The sequence below is a fragment of the Dermacentor variabilis genome, chromosome 1, assembly GCF_050947875.1.
Source record: "Dermacentor variabilis isolate Ectoservices chromosome 1, ASM5094787v1, whole genome shotgun sequence".
Classification (NCBI taxonomy): domain Eukaryota; kingdom Metazoa; phylum Arthropoda; class Arachnida; order Ixodida; family Ixodidae; genus Dermacentor; species Dermacentor variabilis.
Genome location: NC_134568.1, coordinates 78,117,949 through 78,142,693, shown reverse-complemented (window position 1 = coordinate 78,142,693; position 24,745 = coordinate 78,117,949). Strand labels below are relative to the sequence as shown.

The following is a 24,745-nucleotide window of genomic DNA, read 5'->3' as shown; positions in this document are numbered from 1 at the left end:
CATATCCCATGGTGAGTCAGTTAAGAAGGAAAGAATGGCCGGTGTGGCACTACGTGCCTAGCTTTGCATAATACAGTCATGATGTGGCTTGTGACCACTGCACCAGGTCAAATGACATGTCATAAGTTTGTTTGTGATACCGCATGATTACCACCTCATACTTCAGTTGTGCCACAAGGAGGCCTTCTTCAAACCTGAAGCGATGCTGTACTTGTATTGAATGTGTCACATTAAATGGCATAATTAATCATTTGCTCCATACTTGAGAAATTCAGGCCTCATACTGTGATAATGGAGTCAACAGCACTTAATAAAGCAAAAAATTAAGAGAGAGCAAAAGAAAAAAGAAAAGTGTCAGTAGTCCTTTAACATCTGCTAATTTTAAGAAAGCGTAAAAAGAAATGCACAGTTAGCAAGATTTCACACCTCAGTCTTCATTTTCCAGTTAGAACACGATTCTCCCTGATTTCTGCATAGCTGAATGATACAAGTGAAAGAGATGTGTATATTGAATACTTCTGTCCAAAGGAGCCCCTTTCATCCAATTTTCATGATCCAGTTATATTGGCTGCATTGCTTTTGCTTTTGCACCGTAGTACTGTGTGACTTTAGGAGCCTAGTCAGGGAAGTCTTCAGCATCATAGCAGCTAGTCCTGCATTGCCAGGAAAAATAATAATAATAATAATAATAATAATAATAATAATAATAATAATAATAATAATAATAATAATAATAATAATAATAAATGAATAAAAATAAATAAATAAATAAAATAAAAAATAAAGAAAAAAACGTAAAGAAAGGAACATCAATACGTGATATGCAAAATTCTGCAAGTACATTTCTCCACATATCTTGTTTGACCACACATGATAGTGGACGTCACCCTGGAAGTGGAAATATAGCAAGAGTGCACAAGCTGGAGCTGCTATCCTTGCCACTACTTCTTCCTTATTACATTCGCGCTGTTTGCAAGCCTACCCTCAGCTCAATAATGCTGTGAGCAGGAGGGTGGTTATCTTTTATAGGGCAACCTAATACAGTTAAAACTTGATCAAACGAAACCCAATTTTACGAAGTTCTTGATCTAATAAAGAAATTTTGATTCCCTGGCAGGTACCCATAGGGTTCAATGTTATCATTAACCCGAATTAACGAAAGAAACGTGGCCAAACTCGATTTAACAACGTTTTTCCTGAAATAAATGAGTAAAGAAAGTGGTGATTTCTTTCTAATTTTGACACAGACGGGTTCTTCTTCGAGTGTGCGCTCTAAAGCTATCGCATTAAAACATCTAGGCACCGTGGTCACACATCCCTAGCTTTATTTTTACGAGGCTGCACGCCGCGTACATGCACAGAACAGCTGACTCAACACTGCCTCAGTAGGGGTGGTGGTGACTGCTTTCGTTATTTAATGGTATATGCGACAGATGGCTGGATTAGCAGAAAATACAATGCCGCAGTAGCTTTTTTATGTCGCTACATTACAATTTTAGATTTAGAAGGAGCGAAAAAATTCCTTTCTCGATTTTATGAACTCCCCAGTTTAATAAAATGATTCAAGCATGGTCATCACTTGGTTAAATCGAGTTTCAACTGTAGTGTTGTTCCAGAGTTTTGCATATGCCCTATACAAGAAGTAATGTGATAACACAGCTCATTACCACTTCAAAGACCCAAGTGAACAGCACAGAGGGGCTGTAACACTTATAACTTTCATCACTATTTAGAAAACCAGTGCCTCAGCAGAAAGAACATCCACATGCATTACAAAATAATTTATTACTACAACTAGCATGCGTGGTTACATAAAGCTAAACTTTAACTAATGGTGCCAATTGTTACAGGAAATGTTTAATGGTAGTATCATTTTGGAAAACAACCTGTCATCCATACAGACATAGAATATTTATAATGATTGAAGAGCCTATTTTTTTCTTTTGTTTGTTTGTGGTGTGCCCCAAAGTGAAGCTAGCCCTAAGAAATAACGCTTGTTTCTTTGGTTACAGCAAAGCGGCCAGCTCAACGTATCTTCCGTCTGGCTATGAACTTCCCATCATCGGTGGTATGCTCGGATTCTGGGAAGAAAATATTGCACTCACGTATTCTTGAAAGCATCCTCCAGGTATGATACAAACCACATTGCAGTGTAAATTAAATTAATTAAATTATAGAGTTTTATGTGCCAAAACCATTATGATCATGAGGCAAGCTGTAGTGGCAATTCCGGATAAATTTTTACCACCTTGGGATCTTTAATGTGCACCTAAATCTAAGCACACGGGTGTTTTTGAATTTCGTCCCCATCAAAATGTGACTGCCGTGGCCGGGATTTGATCCCGTGACCTCGTGCTTAGCAGCGCAACATCAAAGCCACTAAGCAACCACGGCGGGTATCGCAGTGTAAAGGCAATAAGCTTTGTCAGAGAAACAGAACTGGCAACACTGAGCAAAAGTTTCGTGATATAATTTTATTGTGATATAACCCATGATGTGTTTACACTTACAGGTGAACCGTAACTGGAGGATATGTGTTGACCCTTCCCCAGGCTCCTGCAATGGCATTCGTGTAAACGTCAATTGTAATAAGCACGCTCGACTAGTTCGACGTCAATTGGATGACAGCGATGTGTACTCTGTCGATGTTTCCTTCCCTGCTCACAAGTAAGCAGCCATTTATATCTCAACACAAATGGTATTCTATTAACGTTCTTTAAAACATATAAACACTTAAAATGTTAAAATTTTTCAGTGTAGTTAAGAATATTGCTCACTGAGGTAGAAAAAAGAAAACACTGAAAAATTTTGATGCTCTTACTGTAGCGTGACCGTATTTTATGCGGTGAAGGAATGGCCACATCATCATAACTAGTTCAATACATCATCAATTGTTATGCAAACCTTTAAAAGAATATATTGGAACATTTATCAGTACAGATGTTATTTAAATAGGATTTCATCAGCAAAAATGAAAAGAAAGAAAGTGAAAACAAAAAATCAAATTACAAGCTAGACTGTAATTGCATCATTGTTCATTAAAACAGCTTTGGCTCAGAATTGTGGCTCTATGGCATGTAGTGTTTTTTTTTTGTGTGTGTGTACGTGTATGTTAATTTTCATACAATACTTAATCTCAGGGCAGAATTCTGGTCCTACATGATGTAAAAGCTCGACAGGATTTATGAACACCTGTTGTGACTTTGAACAAGTCACCACTGCACATGCAAATACAGCACGAAAAGAATAAGCACAAACGAAGACTTTACACTGAAGAAAGTGATTTGCCGTGCTCTTTTCAACAGTGACCCTGTTGTCAACGTGAACACGCAAGAGAAGTCAACTGTCAAGAAGATTGTTGAAAATGCTGTCCTGCAAAAGAGTGCTTTCGATGTGCGAGACACGTTGCCAAATGTAACACCTGACCTGACCTCCCTTAGCATGGTGACAGACTATGCGTGCCCAGCAGGAGAAGTTGTGGTTGCTCCATTCTGTGGTAAGCTTCAATGGTCAGCAATTGCTTTGACTAAATAATAACCCATAAGTTGTGCCCATCTGTATGTCAAAGAGGCTAATGAGTAGGCTCTGTCCCGTATATCTATCACACCAAGTCATTTTACAAATTCAGAGCTCAGCAAATAATGACCATGGAAAGGACTGACTATTCCTGTGTCATGGTTGTTCCCCTCATTTTTAGGGTCAGACCCAGCACACAAATACTTTGTGCTAGAGATAACACTGCAGCTTATAAACTGCATTTTATTGTTATTTTAAATATTTTTTTTATCGTTACAGTAAAGTGCTCCCTTGGCACATATTACAACAACGCCACACAGTCCTGCCGGTCCTGCCCAGTGGGATTCTACCAGAATGATGTGGGACAGCTGGCCTGCAAGCCATGTCCCGTCATTGCAGGAAAACAGGGTGTCACTTCAGGTCCTGGAGCTCGGTCTGCTGGACAGTGCAAAGGCATGCTCCACATGCTCTTTATTCATCTCAGATTTTTTATAGCATTAAAATATGCTTCAGTTTCATATGTACCATAGGTTAAGGGAAAGTTGACACGAAATTTTTTTGCAGATTTCATAATAACTGCAACATTTTTAGCATGTTACTAGAGTGTAAACATGCTGCTTATGCATAAAAAGAAAGGAAAAGTGCACTTAGCGTTTTAACAAAAAGATCCATGCAAATTAGTTTTTGTCATATTTTAGGGGTTCGAAAAGTTTGTTTCAAACCGTTCCAAGAAAAACAATTATCATAATAATATTTGGCAGAGTCAAAGACAAGTCTCTTTAAAAAAATTTTGCCTCTAGGGTCAGGCTTTTCTTGTTTGCCCAATGCTACACATTGGTGTGAATACTGTTTCGCAGTCTTTCATATTAGAGTAGAACCTTCTTCAGTTCATGATGAATTTTTGCAACATTTCTCAATCAATGTGACAATATTCCTCGGAAGACTTGTGCTAGCAATAGCAGCAGTGAGTTCACACCAGCACTGTTGTGAATGTGCTTTCTGCAGAGCGCTGCTCAACCGGCAAATACTTTGACGAATCTCTGGGACTGTGCCGCTCGTGTGGATATGGCATGTACCAGCCACGTGAAGGTGCCTTCTCCTGCATGTCCTGTGGGCCAGGCCTTACCACACGAACTAATGAGGCTGTATCTGTGCAAGAGTGCCGAGGTATGTGGAACCCAAATCAGCTAATATGGCAGGGAGGTCGACTGAGCTATTCTATGGAAATGCACTAATGGACAAACAAAGTGCTAAATAAAGACAAGCAACACTGTAGACTGATATTAATGCAATGTTCTGTACTAGCCTCTCTGTTGAACCTTGATTATTATTGTTATTATTGTTCATATTCAATTCTTCTATTATGCAGGCAATTCCAAATGTGTAATTCACTCCACTGATGACCTCTTGTATTGTGGTTTCTTTTGGGCAGAGGAGTGTGCAGCAGGACTGCAGCTTAGCCTGACAGGGCAATGCGATCCATGCCCAAAGGGCTCTTACAGGACACGAGGTATGGCTTCCTGCAACCCATGTCCTCCAGGCACAACTACACCTAACTTTGGATCAACGAGCATAGACCAGTGCTCACTTGGTAAGAGCTACTATGAGCTGCCTCTTATGTTCAAGTTAATAAAAACACACAATTGCCACCTGAACAAAACCTAGTGGTTTTGTTAGGCAGTAAAATATATAAATTACATATAAATACAAGTATACACTACAAATATATATAAACACAAAAGTCAGCCTAGCACACATGCCTGTGCATGTGTGCTGTGTACTTCTGTGTACAGATGTCCGTGTTAGCCACTTCAGAAATGATGTAGCAGAGGCTGTTTGCATAGAGCATCTATCAAATCATTTTAAAAGTAGCTGAATGGATGGTGATAAGAGTTGGGGAGAGGAAAGGCTAATTAATGAATGACTGAAAGAGACTAACAGTCATTAAATACAAAATAGGCAAAAGATAATTTATAATTTAAGCAATATGTCCAAGGTTCAGAAGTTCAAGATGGTAACAATATGAAAGAAAGCAGAAGATATGTGCTGCTCTAGAGTGCTGGATGCTGACCACTGTGTGATGGACATGGTATGCTCACCCAAAACCACCATGTCACTATTTGTTTAGGCAATTTTTCGTAAAAAAACAGAAGAGTAAGGTGTGATATATTTCTGAGGCTATTTTATTTACATCTGACTCCTTCCATAGATGAATGAAAGATTCAGAGAATGATCTTTATTTTCAGTTTATTTCAATATATGATATGCTGTTACTGCCTGCATACAATGACTTTCAGCTACAAACAAAAGCTTGACCACCAACTGTGTCGATGGCAATGAAATCAGCCTAGTGGCATGCAATCATTTCAATTGTTGGGATCCTCACACATTTTAAGCTTGTGTTTCATTCAAATATTATACATTTTCTAAATGCCCTAACTTCTTTTGCTACAAAATTTGTGTGTTGAGAAGTAAGGGCTCTTACAAATGGCAGTTTTTATACTTAACAGGTAATTCCCTATAGAGCTTATGCCTTTTCTCCAGTCACTAGTTTTCAGTACACACATTTAAACCAGCACCAAAGTACTACAGTGTCAACTTGTGGCTTTCATGTCGACAAAGTCATAAATGTTAGCAGCTGGGAAATACTGAGAAACCATGCTGCAAGAGTCTGCAGTCCTTGAACCTCTTGTTTATTTGCATGAAACAGTATCTGGACCTTCCTGGATGTGCACCTAATAGTGCTCATGCGCTCTCTCCACACAGAGGTGTGCCATGTAGGCCACTACCTCAATAGCAGCACTGAGGAATGCATGCCCTGCCCACGGGGCACATATCAAGATGAGGAACAGCGTGACCTTGAGTGCAAGTCCTGTCCATCTGACACTACAACTGATGGCGTGGGATCTACAAGCCGCAGTCACTGCTCTGACCCCTGTTTGGTGAATGGCGAGAAGCGAGATTGTCAGGAGCATGCCTTCTGTGTCTTCCTTGAGGAGCGGCAAGACCATTACTGCCAGTGCATGCCTCGTTTCAGACTCAACAATGACAGTGGAGAATGTGTCGGTAAGCCCAGCTAATTCTCCAAACAGTACTGCTGAAAAGTGGCGAGCAGCTTTGCAGGCCTGGGAAACAGTTTCATGAGATAGATCCTTATAGGAACACCAAAGAGTCGCACTAATTCAGTTTAGACTGGTTAAGTATTCTTTTGAGGTTCTCTTTCCATTAATTTGATTGAAAATGTTGATTATTACTCAAGAAATACAAAGGCCTAACTTCCCTTTCCTGAATTTCATGCTGAAATCTGAGTCTCAAATTTCAATGTATTTTTTCATATTTGGGCTGTTTTAGTGCAGGAAAATTCCTCAAAACTTTCTAGGTTGAGTCTTTGACTTCTTTAGAATACAATGTAGCTCTTATTTACCAATCAAGAGATACCCAGATGCGTGCAGACACTCACAATCCATGAGGACACGGCAAGCTGGTGCAGGAACTTCAGGGCAGTGTCACCATCTGTCTTTTGCTTTTTTCATCTTTTCTAGCTTAGAAAGCCTTCCCTCGTAATAAGAGTGCCCGGTTTGCTATTCCAGAAGTGTAATTTATGAATATAGCTCTTTTGTGTCACTGCAGTGATGAAATTTGTTCGACTAGTTTCTGCCCAGATAAAAATAACTGACAGGTTAAAATTAATCATTGTCTAATTCCCAGATGGTAACAGCCTGGTATTGTACTTTTATCTGGTTTATGATGGCTTTAACTTATAACAGAAATCGCAGTATCACAATAATCCATATAGACCAGTTGAACATTCACACCTGAAAATGTTATGACTTATCCGTGAAGCACCTTGTAGCTTCAGATATAGCTTTTCTTTCTTTTTCTGCAATTGCTGTCATGGTTGATTATTGCAGAGAAAAATTACCAAATAAGCCTGATGCATATTCTAAATATATAAATTAACATGTTTTTTATCAGTAATGAAATGTCTACAGTCATACCTCATTACATGAAACAGGTTATAACAAAGTAATGATTATAACAAAGTAATCGTAACTCCCCTTGAAGATTCCATAGAAACTCATGAATTTAAAAGCTCATTTTAAGAAAGCAAAATTTTCATTAAATGACTATCATGAAGTGTTATTCAGTTCAGAATAAAAATTTAGTGATCATTTTGTACCACATTTATCAGCGTTTCTTAAACGTGCTCACGGCGCAATGCCCATCAATGGGTGCCAGAGTAAGTCATTTTCATGGGACGACAAGCATTGTATGAAACTGAAGCCTTATGTATGAAGCATTGTATGACAAGCATTGTCAGATACTTGCAGCGCACTGCCGACATGCTCATGAAACACTGTAACACCTGTGTTGCCACCACTTGAGCACGGATGAAGATGGTGAAGGTATACTGACAGCTGCACTAGAGAAAGCAGTCACTTGCTGACGAAGGCGCAGCAGAAGAGCACTGTGTGTGTTGGATGTATCTAGTGTGTCTGCATGTGTGTGTGTGGTTGCGAGTGCGCCTATTTGCGCTCTTTTAATTATCTAATACGTGTTACCAACTAGCCCAACAACAAGTTCTTTTAGCAAAAAACAATCTTTCATGGTCCTTTGGCAGCGCACAGCAGACTTTAGCATCGGCTTACCCACTGGTTGCTAATAGCACGTCTGCCTTTCCTGGTGACCAATGTCGGCCATGAGGGCAAACAATTGTTATAGTGAAGTAAGTGGGGCTCCCCCCTTCAACTTCGTTACACATAGTGAGGTTTTACTTTCATCATTAACGTAACATAAACGATGATCACAAAAATTGTTTTATGGCAAGTGCATTGTTTCAGTCAAATAGAAAAAAGGTGGCCTCCACCCTAGACAAGAAAGACTAAATTGCAAACAAAGCCGTGCATCAATATGGAATCAATGCTGTTATGGCCCACATTTCACTGTTCTACCCTTCATTGCAGAAAACTAAAAATGCTTATTGAAATTTATGACATTGATCAACCACAGAGCTGCCTCACAAACCATGCATACATGCATGTTCTTAACATGAAACCACACTGAACTAACTGCCAGATATGCCCAAAAATTATTTTCCAGATGTGTGCGAAGACTACTGCGAAAATGGAGGTCGATGTGAGATCAGTCAGGAAACAAGTGAACCAAGATGTGCCTGTCAAGGCAACTTTTATGGTGACCGCTGTGAGAAGAAGTCAGAATTTGTCTACATTGTTGGAGGCATTGCTGGAGCAGTCATCTTTGTTATTCTCATCATACTTTTGATTTGGATGATTTGTGTCAGGTAAGTGATTGAAACAATTTATTCAACCTGTACTATTCACCATCTTATGTTTAAGAAATGCATGCCTTATTATGCACGAGATGTCCCAGCAAATGTGGCACATGCTTTATTTTAAAAGGTTATGATAGGTAGAAAGATAATAAGGCTATTGCAGTATTTTTACACTCCTATTGTACAATTTTATCATAACTAATTAGTTAATTAGCCAAGTTTAATTAGATAACTTCTCGAATATCGGCGTTTGGCCTAAGTTAAGTATTGTGAGTAACTTGGATTCAACCATCAGATTCAATTGTTTGTAACACACTACCTTTTGTGCAATTTTTTTTTTCATATTGAACAGAAAGCAGGCAAAATAAAATAATTTACCCTGCAGCTTCAATTGTCACCAGTGCACTGCCCTCAAGCATGCTTCACATGAACAAACCCAATTCTTCATCTAACCTGGCAGCTCCATCAGGCAACAAGTTACTGATTACGCTAGTGCCTATTGCTTCCCTGGCAGCCACGGCTCCACCGCACGATGATGAAAATCACTAAACTGTGTGCACTGCTTCATGATGCCATAAGCAACACATGAGAGATTAGCTATCATGAGCTGTCCCCAAATGCAAACGACTGGGGCCCTGCCGATTCAGCGTGACCACTGAGCCAGGCAGTGTAATGGATTCATTTCTTTGCACTGCTCTTGAGAACATTACCGTCATGCGGCACAAGACACTGGGCAAATGTTTAATTTTGAAAATTTCTACCTAGTGAAGTGGGAAAAAAAAACAACCTATGTGAAAGGTAGCATGGTGCTAATTGAATTTCATGTTTTGGTTCAATGATGATCCCAAAGTTCTTCAGAAAGTCCAGGCCGAGAAGTCCACCATATCTTAAATGTTGGCTCATTAACATTTACTGCTGAACTAATCGATTAGAATAGAAGAAACACTAGAAGAAGTCGTGCAAGTGGACTGTGAATGAACAATGAGGTTATCCTGCTAGAGATAGTCAAACTTTCTTTTTTAAATGCTTGAACTATGTTAGCTGGGATTTGTGTATATGCATGAATAATACCTACACAATTACTCTTATACATCGAGTTGAAACCTAAGTACACGATAACTCCCAAAGCAGACATAAATTGTACACTTGCGGCATCCTCTTGACAAAATTACAAAATTTCAGCCCACAATGCTAGGGTAATGTATGCAGGACACTCCATTATTGTAGCACATAAGCCACATAAAGATCACAAGTAAGCCATTTAGAAGCAGGACAGTAAATTATTTGCATAGAATTCTAAAAGAAATAACTGCTACAGTGTCAGTAAATAAATCAGATAAACTAGGTGCGTCAGCAAACCATCAGTGTATCTTTTCAAGAAAGAGCTTGATTTTTTGGTGTAGATAGCGGCTTGGCAAGGGAGTGCTCCATGGTCATGCGGTTATGATAGGGCTTGGCCATGTGACATGGTTCAAAGAGGCAGCGTTGTGTGGTTTCAATAAACCAGTTATTAGTCTGCGCTCGTCCTGTCTTCTTCTACCTCGGTGTCTCGTCCCTAGCGCAATTTAAGTTCACAAAAATATGTCTTACTAACTAGCCTGCCAACACATTCTCCTTGAACTAGGAGCGTTTGAACAGCAAAATGTTCTAATCAAATCTAATATAGATATAAAAAAAAGCTGGCTTCAAATACTGAACATTATCCCACATTTAAAAAATGAGACATAACACTTTAGTGATGCAAGGTCCACCAATAATAGAAAAAAAAATCGTTCATATATATATTAAGGTAACAAATATGCAGGCAGCTTAATGAAGAAGCATCCTGGATTATATGAACATACATTATTATGAAAAGTAGTTATGTAAATCCCATTTTAGCTCAGGAACTGGTGCCACTGCTCTAAAACAATGACTTCTGCACCATCAAAGCAGAAGCTGCAGGAAAATTGAAGTCTTTCCAGTTAACTTGAATAAAAAAAACTGACATTGTAAATGGCCTTGCAGAATTATTTCTTCCTGTAGACTTTAGTTACCATTGTCATAATGTACACTCAACCAGAAACACATTAAAATTTAGAATATCAAATTTTTAAATCGAAGACAAATCAAATCAAATATACGATTCAGTTTGCATTTGAATTTTCAATTATTTGCACCTCCTTAAATAAAACACATTGAAAGATAAATTCATCTTGTTTAGGTTAAAATGATGTACTTGGCACACTTATTCTTTCATGGCTTATTATATTGATCATAGCATATGTGTTCTAACCTTCTGCACCTCTTCCTTCAGGCAAAGTAGAACCTACAAGAGAGTATGAGTGGAAGCAAAACTTCAAGAAGTACAGCATACATTTTAGATGCCATTTGTTTTGTTTATCTTTTGACTTAAGTGCTGTTATACCTTTGTTGTTAATTCTGTTTAAGAGCAGGCAATTCTCATGGCTTGAAAATTCCACTATCCACCTGGCTTTAGCGCTTCTATTGTGTCTTTTCCACTTGTCTGTCTTGTGCCAAGTTGAATCAACTAGCCCAGCAACGCATATAATCAAAATACCAAGGCTTGCTGAAGCAATCAAAACTGCAGTGAAGGATAGTGCACGTATAAAGTTAACAGAATAACCACACATATAAACATCATCCATGTTACACCATTATTACACAACTGTATCGCCAACAATGCCTGTAGTTCCATAATTACGACCTATTCCAAGAGCCATAAATGTCGTGAAATGTGGCATACCAGCAGCTGAATACCTGACTAACATCTCTTCAGTGATAGCTATCGGCATGCCTAAATGCTGGAAGCTTTTATTTACAGCAGTGCTGAATACAAGAATTTTGTCTCAATGTATTGGTTACACAGTATTGTGTCAAAAAGTATGTTCACATCCAACTTAACATCACATGGTAAGAAACGTGCACAATTTGACAAAAACCGAATAAAGCACAGCATCAGACAAGATCCATCATCATGGTATAGACCCTTTTCATAATTTACAAGTGCGCTTCTTTGCACAGCACATTCGGCCAACTAATGGCAACACCAGTCATCGTTCAAATGAAGTGCTAGCTTTACGTACTGTCCTTTGCACATGGTTTCATAACAAGAGCCAAGTCTACACTTTCTATGTTGTAATACAAGCAAATTATGCTTGTACACACTGTTTGGAAAAATAACTAGTTCTCCATTAGTTGGGCAAACTGTCTCACAGAAAAGCTAGCTTTACAATTATAGATAGGGTCTATTGTGTGCAAAGCTAGACAAAGGAAGTGAAAGGGCATACAAAAGTGCAAGTTACAACCTCTTCACAGCAGCTAACATCAAGTAATTAGGCACGCTGAAAACAGTGTTTCCTTGTGTTCTTACAGATATTAATAGCAATATGAAATAAAAATAAAGTGATAAAAATATGCCTTAGTATCACCTAGCTACTGCACTTACAGGACTGATTACTAAAGCATTGTTGACTCTGCCTTTTAATGAGCAAATGAAGAGTGCATAACTTGTGTGATATTTTTTCATGCATAGAACATCTTGGAAAAATAAGCCAAAGAAGCTGCCCCAGCCCCCACCCATGGACATCAGTGGCTCACAGTCCAACTTCTATTATGGTGCACCTGCACCTTATGCAGAGAGCATCGCTCCTTCACACCACAGTACTTACGCCCACTATTATGATGATGACGACGATGGCTGGGAAATGCCAAACTTCTACAATGAAACTTACATGAAAGGTATGCAGCTTGAGGCTTCGTTTATCACAAAGTAAATGCCTCTCTGGGCAATGTGTCTTAATTTATGAAATATTACACCTGTCCCAAAAGCCTTGTGCTACTTTTTCAAGATTAATTTCAATAACACTGGTGCAGCATCTTCTGTGCCAAAAGGAAACAATATGGCAAAATAATATTATTAATGGTGATGCACATCCTACCTCAGTTTAGTTCATGGTAGCCTTTTCAAATGTCAATATTATGGACCTGAGTGGCATTTAAGCTTCTTTCACAGAATTATGTACAGCAATGAGAATGAATCAGGGTAAATAATAATTCATCTGTTATGACCAAGCTCAGACAGATGCAGGCATGCAAAGTTTTTACTTTAGGGACGAACTAAATCACCAAAACAATTTTTTTTTGCTAAGCTTCTATAGTATTAGAATTTAATATACTAATTTACAGCTTCATGCATATTTATTTCGGCTAAACGTGCTGTACTATGTATAATAGTCACCAGGTGCCTTAAGAGTTCTGCAGCAACTTCGCACATAATTTGCATGCCAAACATGCCCTTCAACTAAGAAGCACTTTACCTGTTTGAAAATCCAACACAGTTGGCTTAATTTAAAGAGGCCCTGAACCAATCAGACCATAAAAATATGTTTTATAGTGGTGGGTACATTTAGCTAGGCGTATGGCCAGGCAAACATCCCCAGTATCCTATTAAGTGTGGTTTCTCTTATAATATTCTCTTGCAAGGGTTTTTTAAATGAGAAAAGCACTATTAGTGAAGTTGTGAAGCAATTGAGTGGAGCAGCACATACACCGCTGCCATTCACCTTACTTATTACTCTTAATGTACTTCCACCCAGTGAGGCCGTCAGTGAAGCCAGCAGGAGAGATGTAAACCTCTGCGATTGCTATGGTAGCAAACAGCAGCATTTTCCCGCCTTATTTTTTTCTTCTATTGTCACATGCTAAGCTTCCCTTTCACTTCAGAGTTTATATGAAATACTAGAAGTAGAATTTTCCACACTAATAAGTTGCCCTATGCAAGATGGCCGACCTCTAGGCCAGGGCACCATTGAGCTGAGGGTATACACTTGGCAAACAGCGAGGATGTTGTAACGAAGAGATGGTGGCTAGGACAGCGGCACCAGTTTGTGTGCTCCTGCTTTATTTATACTTCTAAGGCAACGTCTGCCATCTTGCGTACGTCGAACAAGATGTGTGGCGAAGTGCACTTGTAAAATGTTGTATATTGGCTCCTGCAATCAGTGTTGTGTTTTCTCACTTTAAACACTTCACTTCTTCTGTGCAATAAATGATTACGGGGCACATACAGCCCAGAAGTCAAAGAAGGGCACCTGCACAGGATGCAGAAATGCCTTCTTGATGAAGCAAGCAAAGGAGGTACTGTGGTCTGTCACTAGCATCATCAAGCACAGAAGCAGATGCCATGAGCATCTGCTAGCCACCGACAGCAGAACTTATGTGAAGCCTGAAAAGTTGCGATTGCTTCTGTTTGTAAATATTCTTTTTCTTATGCTTGGCATTATTTACTATAAGAAAAGTGACAAATGGATACAATTGATTGATAATTACTGAATTCTTATATTGAATTACTAATGAGTGAGCACATGAAATATCGAGAAATCACAGAAGCACAGACGATTTCATCTCAACTTGTGAAGGAGAATGACGCTCGCACTGGAAAAGTATATTTTCTAGTTTCTTTTTTGTTGGCTCACATCAATATTTGGCACACATTATTATGGCCACATGCTCCATACACTGCACTTGCGCATTCAAAATGTCCCGGCTTAATTAGGTTCTGCTTGAAAATGCCAAGGTTTCTAGGTTTGTTTGAACTCAAGAGAAGTACCAGATATCCACATGCAGACAGCAAAACAATTCAGAGTCGGTAAGATTGCTGTTATAATAGCAAAAATGATGCAAAAACACTTAAAATGACGAAGTAGTGCCTTATGTGAAAGCACTTGAACCAATGCAGTTTAATTTAGACCACTTGAGTTTTATTATAATGCAATAAGTTTTTGTTACACAGGCATCTTGCACTCAGCATAGCATAAATGCATTCAGAAGTAAAAAAGACATCAAGTGCTTGTGTGCAGTGAATGGGCCTTCCACATGTCATACCTAAAAGACATTACTGCATTCCACAAGTTTTCAACCAATGAAATATTGTTGCCAATATTTTCAACAAGTGGGGCCTTCATATTTTCTAATTTATGTAGATTTGGCAATAACTATGTAACTAATGCACATACTGTAGTTATTTGAACATGGGCCAACCATTTTTTTTTCAACAATTATTGCTCGAAAGTTGAAGAAAAGGGGGCTTAAATCATAATTATGACTTAAAAATGTCAGTGTAAAATCATAATCAAAGAAAGACCACCTGTACTAGTGTCCTAGCACGGCTGGTGGAACCAACTCCTCTCCTCACCATTGCTGTGGGTCTTTGTCAGGTGCTTATTAACTTCTAAATTCTAAATGATGAGCTGTAAAGTTCAGAATAAGGTGCCACTTGTGGCAATGAGCTATTAAGTTCACGCTGTGCGCACTAAAATAACAGCAGCATATCCTCATGTCATTTTCTATGGTCTTTTAAGACTATGGGTTGACCTACATTCAAATAATTTTGTTACCTGCACAGTGAGTTCAAACTTGGTGTGTAGGCCTAGAATTGTAGCCAACCTAGATCCATAAACATATAGTACATTAAAAATTCCATATGGCATGTAGCATCTCACAGAGATTTGAAGAGAACCTAATTTTTCATGGCCCTTTCCTCCACAGCAGCTTTCTGTGAGCCGTAGTCATCATAAGGAATTTAAGGTGTCTGTGATGGACGTGCTTGGTATTAAATAGTTTGCATGCAGCATCTGCTACTGGCAACTAGTGACTGCAATGCACCAAATTGTGCATCTACATAGCCACTGATGTTACAGTGTCTGTGGTCTCGCTCTCTTCTAGCATTTCAAGGATTTTATTTAGTGAAAGGAAAAGCTACCATGACCCATAGTATCCTTTTTTTAAAATTATTGCACAGCTTCTTCTCCGGTGCAAAATTAAACTATTACGCATAAAAAAGCACCTCTGTCTTTTACTTAGAAACTTGGTTTATCATCACTGAAAAAAGTTAATTACAAATATTTAGGTGTTACATTAACAACTAACTTATCCTGGAATATACATGTTAATAATATTTGCTCATCTGCCTTTCAAAAACTCTGCTTCCTAAAACATAAACCACCCCAAACAAATGTTAAACTACTATGCTATTATTCATTAATCAGACCCAAATTGGAATATGTCAGTACAGTATGGGACCTGTAAGTTAACATTAAGTGCCTTGAAAAAATACAGAGGAAAGCAGTCAAGTTTGATTACAACAAATTTTCACAATCTGACTCTCTGTCTGAAATAATGAAAGCCGATGACATTACCCTTCTTAAAATGTGTTGAAAACAGTTCAGGATTGACTTCCTTTCACTGCTTCTTAACCGCAAACTTATAAAGATCCATCACCGTTACTAACCAGACCCACAAGGCACCATCAGGCTAACTCTGTAACACCTTATTTTGGTAGAAGTGACACTTATAAGTATCTTTATTTTCCATGCACTGTCTTAGATTGGAACGAATTAATCCAGGCATCTTCTTAGTTTTTGTTACCACACCAAAGTAGCACTCTTGCACCATTGCACATCTCTGTTATTGTAGCGCTATTATTGCACTAATCTACAAACAGATTCTGTTGTTGTTTTGTGTTCATTTGTATTGTATTACATCTTATTATACTAATCTTGAAACACATTCCATTGTTGTTATTTCATGGTTTATTATCTCTGTTATTACACTAATCGCGTAAAAGTTTCCATTGTTGCTTTTTGTACTATGTCGAATTTTGAAACTGCCCACCTGCTTGAACCCAAGGGTCTGTAGTACGTAATGAATAAATAAATACCCCTCCCCCTCCCCCATTTTCACACTGCGCTCAGTACCCAGTTTACAATACTGTACAGTTGAAGCATTCCGCCAGTTAAATAACATTGTGTCATATTATCACCTTTCAGATGGCCTACACAATGGAAAGAGTGGTACTTTGGGCCGCAGTAATGCCAGCATTTATGGAACCAAAGAAGATCTCTATGACAGGCTGCGTCGGCATCAGTACCAAGGCAGCAAAAAAGGTGAGTAAACATTTCTAGCACTACCATTTGCTTATTTGAGAGTAGGTACAGGATACTCCAGATGCTCTACTTAATGCACTTGTGAGAGCAATTTGTGCAACACACAGGGCAACAAATGTGTGACAATGCATGTGTCTGGTTTTCATACTGCAATCCCAAGAAACAAATAGCATGACAAAGTTTTTATTGATTGCTTTATTAAAAGATGCTTAACACGAGGCACAAGTGTACCAATTTCATTGCAGCGCTAACTTCTTTTACACCTCAGTATTAGTAAAAGCCAACATCTGAATCAACTCTTGTTGCTGCCTTTAACATATTTTGTTGTTTCTACATAGGCCACACTAAAGAGGGTGTATTTTTTGTGAACGAATATGTTGCCAATACTTTAGCATTTATGAAGACTATTCTTCTTTTTCAGATACAAGCGATAGTGAAGACCAAGGACAGTAGTTACCTTGTTTACAATTCTTACAACAAAGCAGGTCGTCACATAAGACTGCATGCAGCCTTGTCTTTTACAAACTGCAACCTTCAATTTTTCTTTTTTCATGAAATACATTGTTTTTATCATTCAACATAAACTTCAGTATAAATCAGAAATGAATATAGTGACTTCAATCTGTCCCAGTGCGTATGGCACAGCACGTTAAGCTGGCCTTTTTCCTTGCTAGGGACCATACATTTATACCATCTCAGGCAACTAATCTTATAGTTAATAAGCTGGTTCAACAGCTGCTGTTGTATTTCACATTTCTTTTATATAACTGTTACAACGCATTCAGATAATTTAAAATGAACTTCTAAAACACTTTTTTTTCTAGGTGACTGGAGAGGCATATGGTTGGGGTAGTGTGCATATTGACACCATGTGAAATGCAAGCACTGACTATATGCAAGCTGAGAAAATTTTCCAGGCTCTACTTTTTCAGTGTTAGGGTTGCTGCACAAAAAATCTCATGTATGGCAATCATCTGATCCAGGATACAAGCCAACTAGTTGGCGTGCAAGCCAAATGGAAACTGGCTTGTACACCATCTTATTTCACTACATCTTCAACTTAATTTACTGGCTTAGATAACAGAAGACAGGTCTGCTGAAGAAACAGCATGTAAAATGTTAGTGCTTTGTGATTCACTTCAGGTGGGCTCCTTGGGTAAGAAGAGACAGATTGTTTGAAATGCCTCAACAATTCACATGTTAGAAAAAAAATAACAAAAGCGAGAGAACTGTACATAATAGCGTACTTTATTGCCAACAGCGAGTTTTTACAACTATGTACATGTAGATAGGTTTGTCCCTAAATAAAACAGTGTAACTGTGCCACTAGTATACAACAAGATGCACTTCTGCATTCCTCATTTGTGTAAATACTGTGAGAAAGGCGCGACACTTCTGCTCATCTCTGACAATGTTCTGACACTGAATGTGCAGTCAGCAGCAGTGTAGATAAACCTTGCCTCTTTTATTATTGTCCTTCGTCAAGAGCAGTATAGTACGACTATAGTGCAGTAATATCTCGAAAAACGATTTCCTACTTCGTGTTATTGTGTAACAGCATCCCTTTTCTCAGTGAAATGAATCTAACTTCATAATGAATTTCACTTCTTATACTTATGCTCAGTGTGCAACGTTTTTTTTTTTTTTGTTCATTGTTATGCTTTGATTGAATGGAATTTGTGAATGCCTGAGTGTTCGTCCTCGCTGGAACACAAATTACTGTTAACTGCCATGACCCTTGGATGTATGAGTGTGCATAAATGTTGTACAGCAATTTTCCTTGTACCGGTTTTTTTATAAATATTTTTTATGCAGGTATTGTACCGTCCGCGCAGTGCGAGTGCGATGTGCTACAATAAAAAAATAAATAAAATAAAAACAATTTTACAACTTACTTGAGTTCTCCGGCTGTTTGATACTGATATATGAAGAATCTCCTTGTTCCGAAACTGTTTTTCGAATGTTGATCGACTTATGCGCGATTTAGCAACGCTGTAAAGCAAATGCGGGAAATGCGCCCGCGCGAGGTATCGCGAATAACGAGTATGTAGAGAACAAGCTTAACTTTAACCTCGTTACTATTATCCAAAAGTAACAATGATTAAGAAGCAACGCAAATTATGAAGTGCAGAAGGAAAGGACGTACGGTGAGACCAGTGAAACGCACTAATGAAACCACGGTAAAACGGAAGTCCTTGCTTCTGTTTGTAATTTGGCACTACGTACTTTGCGCATAGAATAAGGAATCTCCTGCTGTGCGCAGCTAACGCTGCTTTTCTATAAGGAACTTGCTCAAACTGTTATTCTAGTTTGACAACGAAACGAACATAACCCACTTAATTGAAACACTAGTCGACAAGTCTAAATTGACATCGAGCAGGAAAAAAAAAAAAGAGTAATAATAATAATGAATGAAACGACACGAGCTTTCACTTCCAGAGTGACAGGACAGAGCTAGCAGAGCCTAACTTTTTTTTCCGTTAGCTTAGTTCGCGCTAGTATGTCACAACACTTTCGAACAAAGCGCCACCAAGAGGGAAGCAAAACGAAACAAGATTTGGCGCGCGATTTTTGGTTTAAAAAAGTAGTTACGGTATCTTTCGATGCACTATGCACCGTAAATTAACGGAGCTCCTACTTCATATGCAAGGTGTTTCTGTATTACTCTAATTTTACATATTTGTGCCTCTTAAGTAATATTATTAAAACAATGACCAAACCGCTTGACACGGCACGCACCATAATAAGGCGGATGAGCACATGACATTGGTGCACAATAACGTCACAGCTATAAAATGATGCAGTGCCTAGGGGTAGACGGTATCTTAGGAAAGTTAATGGGGCGTTTGGACACAAATGTGAAGGGATTATGGAGTCATTTGAAGTAACGTCGACTCATTCGTCGGAATTTGACGGTTCTAGCATAGTCGGAGACGAAAGCGACCCTTCGAATGCATTTGTGGAAAGAGTTCGAGTGGACCGCAAGAAACTTGAAGAAATGCTTCAAGGTAAGCGTGAACTGTCAAAAGTCGTAGCAACTGCTTCGTGTCTTACGAGCCATCTTTCTTTACGCTATTTCTGCCTAATGCCTTGTGAGAATCTTCAAGGTATTTGGCTCCGCTTATCGCCTTGTGAGACAAGCCGCGCATGTTTGCCTGTTGCGCTGAGCCTCGTTTTGTTGTCTCTTTATATGAGTTGCCGCGAAAATTGAATTCAAGCTCAATCGTTTTTGCCTGCTTGCTCGCTCGCATGAGGGCTTTCTGGAGCAGGGCGCGTTATCATTCCGCTTTCTTGTTTGTTTATCGCTAAAGTTAATGGTGATCCGCTTGCAGGTATATTGGTTGTGTTGGAAGCTTGTGGAAGTTGTCTCCTCCACGGAGGGCTTCGAGCTGTAGATATATATACTAAGCTCCCGCCGAAAAAATTAAACCATGGTAGGCCAAGGAACCATTCTTTCAGTCCATACGTTGTCCAACGCACCTGACTTTCAACGCCACCCCCCCACCCCCTTACCCCGCTATAATCGCTTCCGAATTGTATGAGTATCGCGTAACTTTTTGTTGCGTTTTGCAGAGTGACTACATAAGTTCATGTCTTCAGTTTGCTGAAGGTCACTGTTTCGGCTGTATGTACTACGTTGGCGCTGGAACGTAATTGAACTAACCTGGTTTATTTCACTAGAATATTGTTTTCTTCGATATTGTCGGTGCTCTTTAATATAAATCGACACTTCGAGCGGAAAGTCACTATCCACCTGTAAATGGATGCATACGCGTACAAGGGCAATGCAGTTGGTGGTTTATCCGCTGATAGCAGATTTCATTTGGTTTTCTGCATAGGTTTACGCGTCTAAACAGCTACGAGTCTGCTGCGAGTACCGAACTTCAGTGTTCCGTTGGTACCACTTTACCAGCGCTCGCCGCCTCCGTCAAGCCGATTTGCCACGAGCAGGTTTTTCTCTAAACGGCCAAGTTCAGGTTCAACTCCGAAGCGAAGTAACTGTGCAAACCGGTTCGAGCCGGTTTATGGTCGTGTGCATAGTTAAAGAATGAAAGAAAAATTCATAAATTTGTTTTGTACAAAACCTCGGAGTTCGAAGTGGCTCATGCGAGACGGAGGCTCGGGCCGCTTGACGGCCGCCCGCATGCGTTATTTCCAAAGCTTGTACTGGCTGTCGAAAGGTAATTGAGCCACTAATTTTTGGCGAGCCGAAACTGGCTCGAAATGTTTCCATTTTGGAACTAATTCAAAGCGAAGCAAAACGTTAAAACGTTACAAAGAAACATCGTTACGGACTAGTTTGGCTGGCGGTTCTGAAAGGGGCATGAAACTTCCTGAGCATGGTAAGGAAACTTCGTTCATGATCTGTTCATACATGCAGCAGCGATTGTAGTACGATCTCGCGCATCTGCTCCGTCTTTCGAAGATCCCGAGATAATAGTCGGCGCGACGAGAATACAATTAAGCTGTATTGTCAAATTAGCCTTCTGGATGCCCAAACAGCCACTCCTGCCGCGAGAGGCTTTGCAAGCCAGAGAAACGACAGACGGACAGCGACGTCACTTCTGAAGTTTCGCATAGGATGCCTCGATATCACAGTTGTGGCGCTGACATCGAGGCGCCCTAGTTTACATGGAGGAAGGAAAGTTGGGAGAGTCCCCCAGACCTCGTTCCAGGTGGTGCGCAAATAACATTGATCATGAATTGTACCAAACTAGCCCAAACCAGTACCCTTCTGAGAGCATTACGTCACGCAGCCAGCTTTGGCAAGCTCCGTGACGTCAGTCCCGTTGCTCATGTCGGCCCAACGGGCCAGAGGTATCCGCTTGCTCGACGCAAGCGCCGGCGCTGCCATCTCTTGTTCAGTTCGTTGGTTACTCGCACCGCGTTAAGAAACTTCAAGGCGCCGCCTTGCGTACAATCCTTTCTTATAAATTAAGAAGACGTCGTTGTCGTATCTTCTGCTTGTGCGAAAATGCACGAATCTTGATTACAGTACAAACGCAGCAGTGAAAAGTGGACAACGTTGCAGAAAGTTTGCTATGTTCAACCAATATTTCATATAAACGCGTTCAAAAAAACAAAATGATGGCCCAAAACACAAATGCCAACACCACCCGAGAACAATGCAAATACTACGAGCACGCGTTATGAACAAGATATTTTCATGGCGCCAAACGACAGGGAAAATGTGGCGATACGCAGTCCTCTCGGCCGCCATTGCATATGGCTGCTCATTTGCATAATTCGCGCGGCTCGTCGCACCACAAATTATAGCGGGAAATCTCTGCAATGGCGGCTCAGCACAGCGTCACGCAACGTCGAATTGACGTTTACGAAACAGTCCTTCCTGTGGCGCTCCCCACGGCATATTCCTTCAGCCAATCGGCAAGCTGACATGGCGCCCATCTTGGATCGCCACCACATGTTCGCGAAATCGCAGGTGCATTGCACTGGCTTCTATGCACTACCGCTCACTTCCTTTGTGAAGCGCTAACGTCGCAATATATAGCTGGCAAAGACAAAAAAATGTATTAGTCGATAAAATTTGCAGCCCCACGTCACGTTTCGTCATCTTGATGAAAACGCACAATTGCATTTTGCAAAACTATCGTTTCCCTGCACAAATTTCAAGGCACGTGAGCTCTCGACAGCCAATTAGAGAGTAAACATGGCGGACAGTGGCGGCCGTGCAGCCACCATGCGTGTCGAGAATATCGCCCCAACTCGAAATAGTTGCCACTTCACAAAATTGATCTGCAACGCGTGCCTGTTCTGAAAAGCAGCGCCTAGTGCACTGGTACTAAGCTACTGGCGAGATCGGGAGCCGCGATGCGAGGGCATTTCGCGGGCAGACAGCGCACACCGACCGTCTGTGCAAGGCTGCTCGCTTCGCTTGCACGTTTGTTCTTCGCAACGGCTGCGTCGAGTATTCTAATTACGGGTGACCGAAGTTAGTGTTAAGAGGAAGCTTTAGCTCAGGCGCTCCTATCTGAATACATGTAAAAGGAGAATTCGTTTTTCTCGGCCACCACTGCACCAAATTTGACAAGATTTGTTGCATTTAAAAGAAAAACTTCAAACCTATAGTGACTGTTGGTTTCGAATTTTTGAGTTAAGTCGCCAACTTTTTATTGGCAAAAATCAAAAATTTTCAAAACACGAAACTATCAAGTTTACAACTCTGGAACTCAACAACGAAAAATAATAATGCAATTCACAGAATTGTATCTAAAAGCACATCTAAAGCGGACAAAATTGATGTTACACATGAATATAAAAAAATTAAGTAATATGGAAATACAGCTTTTGCAGAGCCCTTCTACACAACGTAACAAATTCACGTAAGATATAAAATGACATCGAATTTGTCCGCTTTCAATGATCTAATGGATGCCATTTACAGAACTGCGATATCTGTTCTTGATGCAGAGCTATGAATTCGTAAACTTCGTTCTTCCATTTTCAAGCTTTCGAATTTTTGAAAATGTTTTTAACAAAATACAGGACCTAAATCGAAATTCCGCTTCCAGCGGTCACTAGTATTGACCTTTCTCTCTCAAATGCAATAAATTTCGTTAAAATCGGCCCAGGGGTTATCTCGGAAAAACGTTTTCGTGTTTTACATGTATTTGAATAGGCGGCGTCGGAGTTTGGCCCGAGCTAAAGCTTCCTCTTAATCGTTTTGGCAAAAATAAGCGCTTTTCGACGAGCTAGGGCTGGATCGCCAGCGCTGTCGGCCGCGCCGTCCGCCGAGCTAGGCCTGCCGGCCCGATCGCTGGCTGTCAGCGGAGTCGTCAGTGGACAACGCGCCGTTGTGTTGTCACTCGCAGAGTGTTCGCGCAAAGCGAAGCAGTGTTGTGCATAGTTGTTTATATTGAGTTTCTCGACGTGGTTATGAAGTCTGAGCGTACAAGCTGCCTGAGGCGCTGGATGTGAACGGAGCTTACGCGCCGCTCGCTTGTTCGGATGCACGTACCGTGTGCCCCGAATCGTCGTATACCGCATGCGTGCCTTGTAATAATGAATTAGTCGCCAGTGCATCGTCCGTCCATGTGTTTGTCTTGTCAGTGTGAAAGTAGCTTTTGCGCTTGTGGTCTCAACTGAATAGGACGTACGGTTGCGCAATTTCAGTGCAAGCAAACGTGCGCGATCATGTGAACACCCCCTGCACATTGCCTGTATCCGTGAGAAAACCAAGTAATAATCGTCACCCGCTCATGCATGCGTGGCAGCCCAATTCAAAGCGAATTCAAGTACTGATAAATAATGCCGAAACTCCACTGCATTTGTCTAAGTATGCGTCAGCATATCCCAAAATTCCGAGTTGGCCCGACCCCATTATCAGTTTCCCCACGCATTTTCAAAGGAGCCCTGTGTATCTCTATGGGCATATTTTTTTTTTGGGGGGGGGGGGCTTTTAAATTTCTTATCGCTTATAAAGCTACGCCTAGTCTACATTTACACTATTATAACGATTAAATGTCCTAAGTTTGCAAATTACGCATTTTTGTGCAGATACAAGGCATGGCATTTTCTGCGTGACGGCGCAGGGGTACTTTCCAAAGAATGCTTGCATTAAAAACTCAATGTAGACTAGCAAGCGCTGATCACCCGCAATGCAACGGGTATACTGGCCACTTCTCCAGGGCTTGCATTAATTGTATCTGACAGACGCACACATCGAAGTAAGCTGGAAAAAAAGCTCCTTTACAAGCCGCTATATCGATTTAAAAAAAAACAGGCCACGGACACTAACAATCGCGAAAAGTTCGGTCGAGAGGCTGTATCTTCGCACATGTTCACAGCGGAAAGCAGAATCTATACTGCTGCATTTCTGACTGAATAACAGTTGGCGACGTGCGGGGTGATCGAGTCCCAGCAGAATATTCAGCATACTGAGGGCGCCCATTTTTATTCAACGTACAAATTGTCGCAGCAAAAACGCTGATGAGCAGGCCGGAGGAATTAAAAGAATGCAACATTAGGG

At 40.2% G+C, this 24,745-nt stretch overlaps 2 protein-coding genes across 4 annotated transcripts in view; both read left to right on the top strand.

The window, feature by feature from the left end:
- The window catches only part of uif (sushi, von Willebrand factor type A, EGF and pentraxin domain-containing protein uif), a 135,557-nt gene extending 116,908 nt beyond the window's left edge, over positions 1-18,649 (top strand). The window contains exons 48-58 of the mRNA XM_075690397.1: positions 2,013-2,128; positions 2,513-2,667; positions 3,306-3,496; positions 3,796-3,969; positions 4,522-4,683; positions 4,949-5,107; positions 6,283-6,582; positions 8,617-8,818; positions 12,345-12,550; positions 16,639-16,755; positions 17,177-18,649. Coding sequence (XP_075546512.1) covers positions 2,013-2,128; positions 2,513-2,667; positions 3,306-3,496; positions 3,796-3,969; positions 4,522-4,683; positions 4,949-5,107; positions 6,283-6,582; positions 8,617-8,818; positions 12,345-12,550; positions 16,639-16,755; positions 17,177-17,208 — 1,814 coding nt within the window. The 3' untranslated portion in view covers positions 17,209-18,649. The remainder of the gene's footprint in view (positions 1-2,012; positions 2,129-2,512; positions 2,668-3,305; positions 3,497-3,795; positions 3,970-4,521; positions 4,684-4,948; positions 5,108-6,282; positions 6,583-8,616; positions 8,819-12,344; positions 12,551-16,638; positions 16,756-17,176) is intronic.
- An 867-nt stretch (positions 18,650-19,516) lies between these two features.
- BicC (protein bicaudal C) overlaps positions 19,517-24,745 on the top strand; it is a 161,485-nt gene continuing 156,256 nt past the window's right edge. For 2 of the 3 annotated variants that reach the window (XM_075690386.1, XM_075690379.1), the window contains exon 1: positions 19,518-19,763. In XM_075690386.1, coding sequence (XP_075546501.1) covers positions 19,625-19,763 — 139 coding nt within the window. In that variant the 5' untranslated portion in view covers positions 19,518-19,624. Of the gene's footprint in view, positions 19,764-24,745 lie in introns of all 3 variants that reach the window. The other variant, XM_075690393.1, reaches the window with a different exon arrangement.